Below are 14,245 nucleotides of genomic sequence, written 5' to 3' on the forward strand. Positions count from 1 at the left end.
GGCATGTGTCTTTAATCCCAGCACTCAGGAGGCAGAAGCAGGCGGATCTTAGAGACCAGCTTGCAGTTCCGGGATGGCTAGGAACCCTGGCTCAGAAAACAAAACAAAACAAAATAAAAAAAAACCCACCCAAAACAGAGCAAAAACAAACAAAGAAAAGATTCACCTGCCTCTGCCTCCTAAGTGCTGGGATTCAAGTCAAAACAGTTTCTTAGCATTTACTTGTTATTTATTCATGTGCGGGTATACATGTGCCACGGTACACGTGTGCAGGTCAGAAGACAACTTGTGGGAATGGGTTCTCTCCTTCCACCATGTGAGTCCTGGGGACCAAACTCAGGTCTCCCATCAGCTTTGACAGCAGGTGCCCTTACCTACAGAACCATCTTGCCAGCCCTTGCTACTGTCAGAGAGGAATTCAGCCCCACCACACAAGGAAAAGAAACATCTAAACTTTATTTGTACTTTGGGAGCCACCAGTGTTGCCTTCTTTGTTGCAGTCTTGTAGAGAAGGTAGAGATGGTGTGTGGACAAGGCTTACAGAGGGCAATAAGCTAGGAGCCGGCTGCTTTCAGGAACAGACCTGGCGGACTGTCCTCTTCCTGCTTGCTTTATTGGCGGTTTAAAGTCACGTAAAGTAGCAGGGTTTTGGGTCTGTTCAGCGAAGAGAAGAATCCATAGCCGAGTAGAGGATGGGAATTCCCGGTGGTATGTTTCTTCAGGAAGGCAGGATGGAGAGAAGGGTGTGTTCCCTGAAAGATGGAAAAGGTGAATTTTCTTTTGTGATTCAGAATGCAGAAATATGGGTACGGGGCAGCTCTGCCGCTGGTAGAGTGCTGGCCTCGTACACACGAAGTCCTGGATGCAGCCACCAGCACAGCATGAACTGGGTATGGTAGTGCCCACCTGTCACCCCGGACCCAAGAGGTGGAGGCAGGGGATCAGAAGTCCAGTGTCATCCTGGTTACAGAGCAAATCTGAGGTCATTTAGGATCTATAAGATGATGTCTCAAGGGCTGGAGAGATGGTTCAGAGGTTAAGAGCATTGCCTGCTCTTCCAAAGGTCCTGGGTTCAATTCCCAGCAACCACATGGTTACTCACAACCATCTGAAATAAGATCTGATGCCCTCTTCTGGCCTGCAGGCAGACACACAGACAGAATATTGTATACATAATAAATAAATAAATATTTTAAAAAATGATGTCTCAAAAAATGGGAGTGGAGAGAAGTCTGCAGAGATGGCTTGGTGGTCAAGAGCGCTTGCTGGTCTTTCAGAAGACCCGGGTTCGGTTCCCAGCACTTACAGTCAGCCACCACTCCACTTTAATGGGATCCAGTGCCCCCTTTTGGCCTCCATGGGTACCTATACCCATGTCTACAACCCCCATAATTATAAAAATAACAAAAATGAAAATTTAAAAGATAGAATTACAAGTGGGAGTAACATTTTTTCCTGTTACCTTGTCTCTTAGTTATGTAGTTTTTCTGTCCTCAGAGGTAACTGACATCATTGTTCCTTCTCCTTCCGTAAGTATTGCATATACATATAAACAAATAGTGACCGCATGGCCTTTGAGATAGGGTTTCACTCTGTTACTCAATGTGTATCTCGGGCTGGTTTAGAAGCCATGGAAATCCTCCTGAGTTCTGGGGTTCTAGGTATGCACCACAAACAACAGCTCTCTACTCCCCTTTTCTACAAGGAGGGCATGCATGGTTGGCCTGCCCTCCGTTGCTGCTTTTTGTGCTTACCGATCTATCCTGAAACTTATTTGGCAACAGCCTCCCTTTTGTTTCTACTGCTGGGTAGTATTCGAACCCACGAATGCCCCACAGTTTCTTGCCTTGCACACTAGGACACTGAGCTCATCTCCAGTCCTTTCCCATACAAACACCCAAGCTTATTTCTTCCCGTTGGGCATGCATGCAAGGAGGCTGGTGGGATAAATTCCTAGATGTCCTAGTGGGTTAAAGGGCACAAAGGGCTACACTTTAAATAGACTACAAAGTAAAAAAAAAAGGGGTGAATTAGTTTTAATTTGGCAGAAAAATTCCACCCCACCTGCACCCCATCAGTAAACAGAGTCTTCCTTAGCGAAGTCATAAAGTCAAACCTGGACAACAGCCCCGAGCTGGGGCTTTGAGATTGCACGCGAGCACTGGAGAGCAAGGTCTGTCTTACGTGTGTTCCTGAGCAAATTCACCCATGAGCTACTGCATGCCAGAGAGGGACCCGGTTGGGAAGACTGCCTCGCTGTCACACTGATTGCATTTTTCACGTCCTGCAGCAAAGGCTAATCCCATTTTTGGCCAGGAGATGGAGCTAGCGACATCAAGCTAGTCTTGACTGCCCATTTACCATTCTAAAGTCTAAACCCCCTGACCATCAAAGCGGCTCCCATGGCTACCTGACCAAGCCAAGCATTCCCGATACTTTAAAAACATCATATGGTGGCGCATGCCTTTAATCCCAGCACTTGGGAGGCAGAGGCAGGCGGATCACTGTGAGTTCGAGGCCAGCCTGGTCTACAAGAGCTAGTTCCAGGACAGGCTCCAAATGCTACAGAGAAACCCTGTCTCAACTCCCCCCCAACCCCTCCCCCACATCATATGGGGGCTTGATCAATGACAGAGCCCTTGACTGGTGTACAGTGGATTCAATTCCCAGTGACACAAACACACACACACACCATCAAAAAATCAAAACACACCCCAGCATGATATTCTTCCTCACAAAGCTTCAATCATATTCTTTATTACTTAGGGATATATATATATATATATATATATATATATATATATATATATATATATATATATAGTGGGTCTTGATATGTATCCCAGGCTGGTCTTGAACTCAAAATCCTACTGCCTCGGCCTCCCAGTAGTTATTAAAAATGAATTTGATTATATTCCTAGGAATCCTCTTAAAAGGTTGAATTTTTTGTGGGTGTGGTGTGTGGTGTGTATGTGTATGTGAGTGTAGGTGTGTGCACATGCATGTACTAGTACTAATGTACATGTGGGTATGAATGTGGAGGCCAGAGGTCAATGTTGGCTGTTTTCCTTCAATGACTTGTGTTACTGAGTGAATTCAAAAAAAAACTTTTTTTTGAGACAGGGTTTCTTTGTGTAGTCCTGGCTGTCCTGGAACTTGCTCTGTAGACCACACTGGCCTTGAACTCACAGAGACCCACCTGCCTCTGCCTCCCAAGTACTGGGACTAAAGTCGTACACCACCACCAGGCCTTTCCAGCTTCTTAAAGAATGAATTTTATGTGTATGGGTGTTTCTCCTGTATCTGTGCACCAAGCACATGCAATGCTCACAGAAGCCAGAAGAGGGCATCAAATCCCCCGGAACTGGAGCTATGAGCTGCCATGTGGGTACTGGGAATGGACCCCTGATCCTTTGGAAGAGTAGTAGTCAGTGCTCTTGTATGCTGAGCCATCTCTATGGCTGTCCCCCTCCCTTTTAAACCAAGCAGAATATTGTGGCTTCTTTAGAAACAGCTGTGTACCAGCTAACATGCTAGAACACGAAAGATGGTGCTGGGACTCAAGTTCAGGGGCTCTGGAAGAGCAGTGCTCGCTGTTAACCACTGAGCTGGCCCTCCAGCCTCCTCTCCTCCCTTTTTAGACAATGGGATAGACTGTGCTGGAGGAAGATTGTGAGGGGAAGTGCTGTGCACGAAGCTCATGAAGTGTCCTCAACAGCAGAGGGCGCACCCTTCTGCAGAGGGCGCACCCTTCTGCTGTCCTGTATCTTTCCCGCTCAGACCCAGAGCTGGTGCTGAAGCATTCATCTCGGTCAACCTGGGAGATGCTGGTCCTCCACATGGGGCACAAAGCTCCCAAGAACTTGAGTGCCTCTGACCATTTCCTTCTAGATTTATACACAGGAGCAAAATGAATTTCTGTCAATCAAGTCATTGGTACTTTCTGCCACCTTTAGTTAAGTCCAGTGCTAAGTGACATAGTGACATAGACTTAGGGAACCACAATTCCACACTCTTCCCCTGACCCTGGGTCTCATGTAGCCCAGGATGACTTAGAATTTGCATTGTAGCTGAGGATGACCTTGAACTTCTGATCTTCCTGGGTTACAGGTGTGTACCAGCACGTCTGGTGTTATGTGGGGCTGGGGATGAGGGCAGGCTCCAAGCATGCTAGATAAGCAGCCTACCAACTGTTCTAATCCACTAGTTTTCCATCTTTTTTTTTCTTTCCTTCTTAACTTTATTTACTATGTTTTAATCTTTGAGAATATCATACGTTTATATGATGTATGTTCACACCCACCCACTTTCATCTGAATCATTAACATCGTTTTTGGAAAGGAAGGAAAAGGCTACTTCACTGACGATGTCACAGAGAAGTGAAGTTATAGCTGACAAACTCCCCTCGACCAAGGGCAGAAACTGATGACGATGCTGATACCTGGGCTTCATCATTCTTCTGTTTCAAAGGCGGCGGTGAGGTAGTCCTTTGGAACAATCCCAACGAGGCTGTTCAGCTCTCCTACCCACCAGCCATACATGTTGTACTCCTGAAAGGGAAAAGACGATGGTAGCGGTTGGAGAAATGCTTCTAGAAACCTCACACACTGTGGCTGGTTTCTTTGCTGGCGCCAGAAGGCACCGCGGACACCCTTAACGGGATTAGAGTATTTAACAAAGTCATCTTTGTTAAAGTAACTGTGCTCATTTTGCTGTCCCCACGTCTATGAAGCGACCGAGCGTATCTGCATACTTGATGGTGTCGCTGAACCTAACAGCTTTTTTTTTTAAATATTTTTTTTATGGTTTATTTAACGTTATTTGATGTGCATTGGTGTGAAGGTGTCAGATCCCCTGGAACTGGATCTCCAGACAGTTGTAAACTGCTATGTGGGTGCTGGGAATTGAACCCGGGTCCTCTGGAAGAGCAGTCAGTGCTCTTAACCACTGAGCCATCTCTCCAGCCCCTGAACCTAATAGCTTTAAAAACTGTTTTTAATTACATGTATGTGTGTGTCAGTGTGTGCGTTTGTGTGTACATGCGTGTTTATGTGCCCGTGGGGGCCACAAGAGGGCACTGGATCCTCTGAACTGGAGTTACAGGCAGTTGAGAGCCTATCCCATTGGTGATAGGAACCAGACTCAGGTCCTCTGCAAGAGCAGTAAGTGCTCTTAACCACAGAACCATCCCTCCGGCCCCTGACAGCTTTTTATTTTTCCAGAGGTAGGGATTCAATCTACAGTTCAGGTTGGCCTGTAACTTTTGATTCTCCTGCCTCAGACTCCTCAGGACTAGAATTGTAGGTACATACTACTACACCAAAAGCTTTTTTTTAAAAGAAAATATTTATTTATTTATTATGTATACATAATTCTGTCTGTGTGTATGCCTGCAGGCCAGAAGAGGGCACCAGACCTCATTATAGATGGTAGTGAGCCACCATGTGGTTGCTGGGAATTGAACTCAGGACCTTTGGAAGAGCAGGCAATGCTCTTAACCTCTGAGCCATCTCTCCAGCCCCACCAAAAGCTTTTTAATTTAAAAAAAAAAACTTCTTTCTTTCAGGGCTGGAGAGATGGCTCAGCAGTTAAGAGCACTGATTACTCTTCTAGAGGATCAGGTTCAAATCCCAGCATTCACATGCCAGCTCACAACTGCCTGTAACTCTAGGCTCTGATAGCCTTACCCAAACATACATTCAGGTACATAAAATAAAAATAAGTAAAAAAAATTTTTCTCTTTCTTTCTTTTGAGACAGGGTCTTAGTATGTAGCTCTGACTGATCTGGGACTCACTAGATCAGGCTGGTGTTAATTCTTGGAGCTCTTCCTGTTTCTCCCAAGTGTGGATTTAAAGGCCTGAGCCCCCACATCTCACTTTCCTTTTTAAAAAAATTATTGCTATATATTATTTTTAAGTGTGTGTGTGTGTACTTGTGTGTGTACTTGTGTGTAGGTAGAGGTGCCCTTGGAGGGCAGAGAAGTTAGATCTCCCTAGAGCTGGAGTTAAAGGTGATTGTGAGCCACTTGATATGGGTGCTGGGAATAGAACTCAGATCCTTGTGGAAGAGTGGTACATGCTCTTAGGTGCTGAGCCATCTTTCCAGACCCCTCCCCTTCAACCAAGCGAATGCTATGGCTTCTTCAGAGAAGGCTGAACACTAACTAAAATGCCAGAACACTAAAGATGTTCAGAGTGACAGGTCATAGTTCAAATCAATACGATCCATCAAGCATCTTCCTTGTGCAAAGTGCTATCTGGATTTCCTCAAGGGACAGAATGATGAGTCAAACACTGCTTGTTCCTTGGGAGTTTATAGGAGAGAGTAATGGCCTTTGGAGTCAGATAGGCTGGGAGCAAATCCTCGACTGACCATTTAGCAGCCACGTGACCTTAGGTTCTCCTAGTTTTGCTCTTCTGATCTGCAGGAGTGCGGATGTCTTTCCCTCTGCATGCGGTGAGGATGGAAGTGACGCCATAGAAACGGGACAATAGAAAGTGCTGTACCCACCACCGGTGTTCTAAGCCTTAGATTCCTCCCTAGAAGAGGTGCGAGGAGGGAGGTATAGCAATAATGACAGGCAGGTAATTAGCGCCAGAGAGGAGCAAACAAGAAAGGGCCTGAGAGTCTTCCACTTCCGCTGGGTGTCGGGACCGTGATGCTACCCACATTTTGCATTGCTGGTGGCTGAGCTTTAGGAGAAAAAAAGAAGCAAAGCAGGCTGGGGACCATGTACAGTTCAGGCTCCCTGGCTTTGACTGGCGATCTTGTGTCTGGTGTGATTCTCCTTCTCCAACTCCTCCGCTCCCCCTGCTCCCCTTCACTCAACAGATCACCTCCTCCACTTCCAAAGAGAAAAGAGATGGTCAAATGTGTTCGCGTTCATCCCCAGCCGCCAAGGAACTGACCTGTACTGACAACCGTTCTTCTCCCAGTCAAATAGGGGGTGCAGCCTTCTCTGGGCTTAACTCTTTCCCCTCTGCCCTCCTTTCATCCCTCCCTTTTTCTTCCCTCTTTCCCTCCTTCCCTCTGTCCTTTCCTCCCTTCCTCTGTTTATTTCATGGAGTCTGACCTCTGCCTCTCTTTCCCATCAGCTCTAAAATGCACACATGTCTTTCATTGTTGAAACAATTATTAGTCTCCACTGCATGCCTGCTTGCCATGTCTGCTAGTCTACACTGACCTGCACCACAGACTCCCTGATTTGCTTCCTCCACTTCCTGTCTGTTCATCCTTTCAGCTGCTCTGGTCCAGCCTCTACCCCCATCACTCTACTTCTAATTTATTTCCAGACAGAAGTTTCTCTGTGTAGCCCTGGCTGTCCTGGAACTTGCCCTGTAGACCAGGCTGGCCTCAAACTCAGAGATCTGCCTGCCTCAGCCTCCTGAGCTGGGATTAAAGGTGTGTGCCACCACCACCCAGCTATTTATTTATTTTTGTGACATTGTTTGGCTTTATAGCCCTGGATATCTGTGAACTTGCCATGGCTGGCTGCCACTCCATTTCGCTTCCTCCATGGTCTCCCAACACCCGATGATGGGGCAGATTCTCCGTGTATAGCGCAGTCCAGTCTGTGCCCTCTCACCAGCTCCGTTCTCACTATGATTCTCTCTTCTCCTACTTTCTGTAACTATCGCCTTCCCTCTCCCTTCCTACCTCTGTGGTTGCTGCTTCTTAGTCTTTGCAGGCTCATCTTCTCTCCCTTTTATTTTTAATTTTTTTTAAAAGCCAGGTGTTTATACTTTATTATGTATTCAGTGTTCTGTCTGCATGTACGTCTGTACGCCAGAAGAGGGCGCCAGATCTCATTACAGATAGTTGTGAGCCATCGTGTGGTTGTTGGGAACTGAAATCAGGATATCGGAAGAGCAACCCATGCTCTTAACTGCTGAGTCATCTCTCCAACCCTTCTCTCCTTTTTAATGTGTTTTCCAGGGTCTGTCCTAGACCACTTCTGATTTACAATCTCATGTACCTTTGTAGTTTCATCACCCTGTTTCTGTGAATGAACAATTAAGGATTCAAGCACAGATAAAAGAGCTAGGTCCCAGGACCTCAGTGTGGACTTGGGACTAACAGATCAGTCAGAAAAGTGCCTGCTGTACAAGAATGAGGGCCTGAGTTTGATCCCCAGAACCTACAAAAATATCTGGGCATGGTGGTACACCCTTGTAATTCCAGGGCTGGGGAGGTTGAGACAGCTGGAGTTTATTGGCCAGCAAGCAGGTAGATTTCTGAGTTCAAGGCCAGCCTTGCCTATTTGGTGATCTCTAGGACAGTGAGAGACCCTCTTTCAAAAACCAAGGGGGACATCTAAGATTATTCTCTGGCCTCTACTCCCATGTGCAGGCACATACATGGGCATACACACAAATCAACAACCCCCTCAAAAAGTAAAACACCCAACCAGGTGGTGGCAGCACTTGGGAGGCAGAGGCACGCGGATCTCTGTGAGTTCAAGGCCAGCCTGGTCTATAGACTGAGTTCCAGGACAGCCATCGCTCGCTCGTTACAGATGGTTGGGAACCATCATGTGGTTGCTGGGAATTGAACTCAGGACCTCTGTTTCTACCCAGAGAAACCCTGTCTCGAAAAACAAAATGAAACAAAATCACAAAAAAGTCCCCCAAGTACATGTCCACCAAGCTGCTGAAGCTCAGGGAGCCCTATATGTAACCCATGAGGCTGCTCCCGTTCCCATCCCCAGCTCGCTTCGCTTCCCAAGGTTTTGACCTCAGTGAGTAATACCAAGATGCCCTTACTTATTTTGGGCAAAAAAAATCAAGTCCTTCCCAACTCCGTCCCTACCTTCCAGTCAGTTCTGTTAGTCCGCTCTCCAAACACTTACTGAACTCTACCCACTTCTCCACCCCCATTGCCGACACCCTAGAGTTACGTTACTGTCCCTCACGAGGGTTACAGAAACACTCTGCAGTTCTTCTTGGTTCCCGCTCCCGTCTTTCCCCACCTGCTCTTCATCCTGTAGCCAGAATATTCTGGATTTGCACAGATGATGCGGCTACTCTCTTAGTGGGGTTCCCCCCACTGTCCCTTGACAGCCTTTTTTTTTTTTAGACAGGATCTCCCTACATAGTCCTGGCTATCCTGGAACTCACTATGTAGATCAGGCTGGCCTTGAACTCACAGAGATCCACCTGCCTTTGCCTCCTGAGTGCTGGGATTAAAGGCATGGGCCTCTTGCCATCTTAACAAGGTGGGCCCTTGTGGCCCTGTCTTGCTCAGCACCTGGCACTGCCTGGCACTCCTTATTAAAACAGCACTCACCTGGGCTACTTTCACAGGCTACAGGCTCTCTTGTGCTTGGAGCCTTTCTTCTGCCTTTACAGCTCCTGCATCTCCATGTCATGGGGCTCCCCCCTTCTAAGCACCCTTCAGACTTCAACTCCTGAGTTACATGCTCTAAGATGCACTCCCTGCCACTCTGACTGGGTCAGAGGGCTCCACTCCGTGGTCTAACCCTATGCTTGCCCAGAGAAACATTAACGTACCATGCTGCCTTTGTCTCAATGCTTCACTAGATGGGAAGTGAAGTACTCTCTCTTTCTTTTTGGACAGGGTTTTGTGTAGCTGAGGCTGGCCTTGAACTCCTGATCCTCCTGCCTCCTGAGTGCTGGGACTACAGATGTTTACCACCATATCTGGCTGAGATTTATTCTAATTCCATTCTGTTGCTATGATGAAACACTCAGACCAAAAGCAACTTAGGGGGATGTATTGGTTTGAATGAGAATGGCTCCAAAGGCTCACATATACGCAGGCTTAGTCCACACTTGATAAACCGTGTGAGGAGGATTAGGACATTTGACCTTGCTGGAAGAGGTGTGTCACTGGAAGTAGGCTTTGAGCCCTGCCAAATTCAGTCTCCCCCCCGCCCCCCGCCCTGTTGCCTATAGATCAGGATGTAAAGCTCTTCTTAGCTACTACTTTGGAGCCGAGCCTTCCGCTTCCAGCCATGATGATCATGGACTATATATAACCCTGTGAAACTGTAGCAAGCCCCCAGTTAAATGCTTTGGTCATGGTGTCTCTTCACAGCAATGAATCAGTTACCAAGACAAGGGTTTGTTTCATCATGTATTTCCAGGTTACAGTCCATGGTTGAGAGAAGTCAGGACAGGAACTCAAGGCAGGAACTATGAAGGGACATTGCTTGCTGGCTCACAGATTGGCTTGCTCACAGGCTAATGCTTAGCTAGCTTTCTCATACAGCCCAGGACCAACCGCCTATGGATGGTATCCTACTACATCAATTAAGACCATTAAGACAGGCTGGGCGGTGGTGGCGCACGCCTTTAATCCAAGCACTCAGGAGGCAAAGGCAGGTGGATCTCTGTGAGTTTGAGGCTAGCCTGGTCTACAAGAGCTAGTTCCAGGACAGGCTCCATAGCTACAGAGAAACCCTATTTCGAAAAACCAAAGGAAAAAAAAAGACCATTAAGACAAGGCTGGAGAGATGGCTCAGTGGTTAACAGTACTGGCGGCTCTTCCAGAAGACCCAGGCTCCATTCCCACATGGAAGTTCATAACTGCCCATAACTCCAGTGCCCGGAGATCCAATGCCCTCTAAGACCTTTGTATGCACCAGGCACCCATACATATAAAAAGACCACGAAGATGCTCTTATTACAGATATGGCCACAGACCAACACAATAAAAAATTTATTCAACGCAGTACCCTCCTCTCCCAATTCCAGAGCAGGTGACTCTAGACTACATCAAGTTCACAGTTAACGCTAACCAGGACAGATAAGTTTTGTTTTGTTTTGGTTTTTTGAGACAGTGTTTCTCTGTGTAGCCCTGGCTGTCCTGACTGTCCTGAAATTCACTCTGTACACCAGGCTGGCCATGAACTCAAGATCTGCCAGCCTCTGTTGGTGCTGAAGCTAAAGGCGTGCACCACCACTGCTTGGTCAGATAAGAAGTTTGAAGGGCCGGCCCTTGTTGGTTTTGTCTCTTGAGTTCTCAGTGGTAAAGACAGAGTGGGTCCAAGATAAATGCTTACTAGTGAGGCCATGACGAGATGAACGGGCAAGAAACGTTTGCACTCTCGACTGAACAGATGGACTTTCCACTAACTCCTAGGCACTCCCCTACTGACTGAAGTGGTTGTGACCGAAAGAGGCCAGCTGCCTTCAGAGACAGTGGCCTTAGCTGCGTTCCTATGTGCCAAGAAAAGTCTCAGCTGCCGCAGAAGTGAGACACGGACTACTGAGTGGATCTTTAAGGACTTTGTTTTTCTTTGGAGGCGGGGTCTCTCTCAGTTTTTAGCCCAAGTTAGCCTGGAGCTCACTAAGCCTGCGATATCATACAAGTCATATGTAAACATATGCATATACACGTCATGTCATGTATATGCACATGTGCCATGGAAGCTAGAAGAGCGTGTTGGATCCTTCGGAGCTGGAGTCTCAAGCAGTTGAGAGCTGCCATGTGTGGGTGCTGGGAATCAAACTTGAGTCCTCTGTAAGGATAGCAGGTACTCTTAAACACTTAAATATTTAGCCGTCTATGCAGCCCCCAAACTGAGTTTTAAAAGGTCCTAAAAGGAGCTGGGTGTGACTGCCCATACCCTGAATCCCAGCACTGTAGAGGCTGAGGTAAAGACTGTTGTGAGTTCAAAGCCACTGTGGGCTACAAAGTAAAACCTTGTTAAAAAAAAAAAAAAGGATTTTTTTTTTTAAAAGATCTTAGGCCAAATCACCACCACCACCACCAAAACCTAAAATCAAACCAAACCAAATAAAAACAAAACACATACACACATGCACAGCCTCCCCCAAATCTCAACAAAATAAAACGGAGGCTGAGAAGATTGTCCAACAGGTAACATACTTATCCCGCAGAACAAAGACTGGAGTTCCAATCCTCAGTGTCCATAAAAATGCCAGGTGGGCACCTCAGCCTGCTTGGCATTCACGCCTTTAATTGCGGCACTCAGGAGGCAGAGGCAGGCGGATCTCTGTGAGGCCAGCCTGGCCTAAATAGTGAGTTCCAGGACAGTCAGGATGACATAGAGAGAGAAAGAGAGACCTTGTCTCACACACACACACACACACACACACAAGAAATACACTCAGTATCTTCCTCAGGCCTCTACACATATGCATGTACACCTGTGTACGCCCATGTAAATATTTACACACACATAATAGACAAAAACAAACAAACAAAACCCCAAAGAAACCCCAAACAACAACAGCATTGTCTTAAATAACTGAACGTGTCTGTCCACCACCACTCTGTACAATTCCTCATTCCTTCCTCTCCCAGGCAACCTCCCTCTACAGTGAGTGTGTCTCTTGTATGACACATGGACCGGGGAGTCCATGTCTGACAGGACATGTCACAGCTCAGCTCAGTGCACATGATGTTATGGTTCATTTTCCAGCGCTGAAGTTAGCGTGACCTCTGCCTTCACCCTCAGCTTGCTTAGTTTTCCAGGCTGAGCTGCATCTCCTTCCTTTGTGTCTTAGGTTTTCTGGTAGAGCTGCCCCGGCTTTACCACGCTGCAGGAATGTCTTCATCTGCAGGGCTTTGCTGGGACACTCTGTCTTCCTCTCACACTGTAACTCATAAAAACTAGTTTTAGCTCTTTTTGCTTTCTCACAGAGCAGAAAGCTGCCTGGCAGTCTTTCTGACCAAAGGCAACTTGCTCAAGTGAAACGTGTGTCACGTGCGTCACGTGAGGCGTGCCTGGCTCCATGGGATTAGTTGAGATCCCCTGACTTTTGACTCACACGTCACAGTCCCCTTTGGCTGTGATGTCAGGGGTAGGGACCAAGTCTTGGAAACATACTCTCTGCCAACTCAAAGAGGGTGCAAATGGGAAGCAGATGAGGCTCAGCAGGGCACCTGCCAAGGCCAGGCTCCCAGTCAGGTTGCTCTTGCTCTAGGGGAGTGCTGACCTGCCTGCCGACTGCAGACGCGGGGGCCTCTGCACAGCGGTAAGAGCAGAAATGAGTTGAGAGGAACTCTCTGCCCTTCAAAACAAAAGAGCCAGCAGAAGTTTGAGGATAGCATCGTCTCAGAGACCATATGTGTCCTGCTGTGGGAGCCTGGGAGCTTAATCAAAGCACCTACAGGTCCTGGGATCCGACTGTCTTTTCCAGATTTCTTCCCCTGGTTGGATACCCAGAAAGGGCTGCAGGGCTGAGGTGTTTAAAGCATGAATGGAAATTTCTAGCCTTCTCTCCCACTCCTACCCCCCATGCCCTGCTCCAGCTCAGTCTGAACACCACGAGGTATTTTAAAATAATTTCTACTTTGATGAATTGCTGGGGAGTCCACAATTGCTCATAATCAAAGGGAGAAAAATGCAAATGAGATCCGGCCGAGAACTATCACCACCAAACGTTTATTTCACTGCACAGTGCCAAAAAGAATTAAAACAACATTAAACTCACAGCAATCATGTTTAAGCCCTCGTTTCCAAGTGCCAAATTGCACCACTCTGGATCATACAGATGTTCGTTAATTATGCTAATTTTTATTAAACTATTAAAATGGAGAGAATACTGGCTCAGCCAGGCAGACCCTAGCTCTGAATGAACCCTGCCCCTGTCTAGAGGTGCTAATTTACTGCATTTTTATTAAGTTGCTGCTTCTTGGATTTTAGTTTTAGGATCGAACGGAAACTGAGTTTCTGGGATCAATGTTTTTCCATAAAACGTGAACTTCTCTTGGCACAGCTGTTTGGAGAAACGGGAAGAGTACTTCGAGGCTCCCAGGAGACCTGCGACCGTCATCGCAGGAGTGTCTCTACCTTCCAACTGGGGCCGCGAGCCTGGAAGTGTATATAGATCGCACCAGGGCAGCCAGATTCTTCACTCGCCTCACTCAGTGGCTGTATACGATGGAGGGTAAAGGTAAGACCTTAATGCTACAGAATTATTACCTGAAGATGCTTAGATTAAGAGCCGAAAAACAAAACTAACCGACCAACCAACTAACCCACCAATCAACCAATCAAAATTCCAAAAACCAAAAGCCACCCCCCCCCCCACCAAACCAAAGGACAACGACACCAACAACAACCCCACCAAACGCGGCACTGTCTTCTCGCCGCCCATCTTTCGCCCCGGAGAAGTATAACATGTTGCTGATTTCTGCATTTGATCAAACATCTGTTTCCCTCAACTTGAACCCCGCCAAATCTCCCTGCGCTCTTTTCAGGCCTCATGAAGGAGTTCTGGAAATGAAAGTTGGTGTTCGGATTCTGTTAT

At 47.1% G+C, this 14,245-nt stretch overlaps 1 protein-coding gene across 3 annotated transcripts in view; it reads right to left on the minus strand.

The window, feature by feature from the left end:
• Window positions 1-436: 436 nt before the first annotated feature.
• Window positions 437-14,245, minus strand: part of Skap1 (src kinase associated phosphoprotein 1) — a 288,526-nt gene continuing 274,717 nt past the window's right edge. The window contains exons 12-13 of one of the 3 annotated variants that reach the window (XM_048450913.3): window positions 4,442-4,550; window positions 615-752 (exon numbers count right to left, since the gene is read on the minus strand). In XM_048450913.3, coding sequence (XP_048306870.2) covers window positions 4,452-4,550 — 99 coding nt within the window. In that variant the 3' untranslated portion in view covers window positions 615-752; window positions 4,442-4,451. Of the gene's footprint in view, window positions 753-4,441; window positions 4,551-13,361; window positions 13,867-14,245 lie in introns of those variants that run through there. The other 2 variants (XM_048450912.3, XM_087910051.1) reach the window with 2 other exon arrangements.

Source organism: Myodes glareolus, chromosome 9, assembly GCF_982192425.1.
Source record: "Myodes glareolus chromosome 9, mMyoGla1.1, whole genome shotgun sequence".
Lineage (NCBI taxonomy): Eukaryota > Metazoa > Chordata > Mammalia > Rodentia > Cricetidae > Myodes > Myodes glareolus.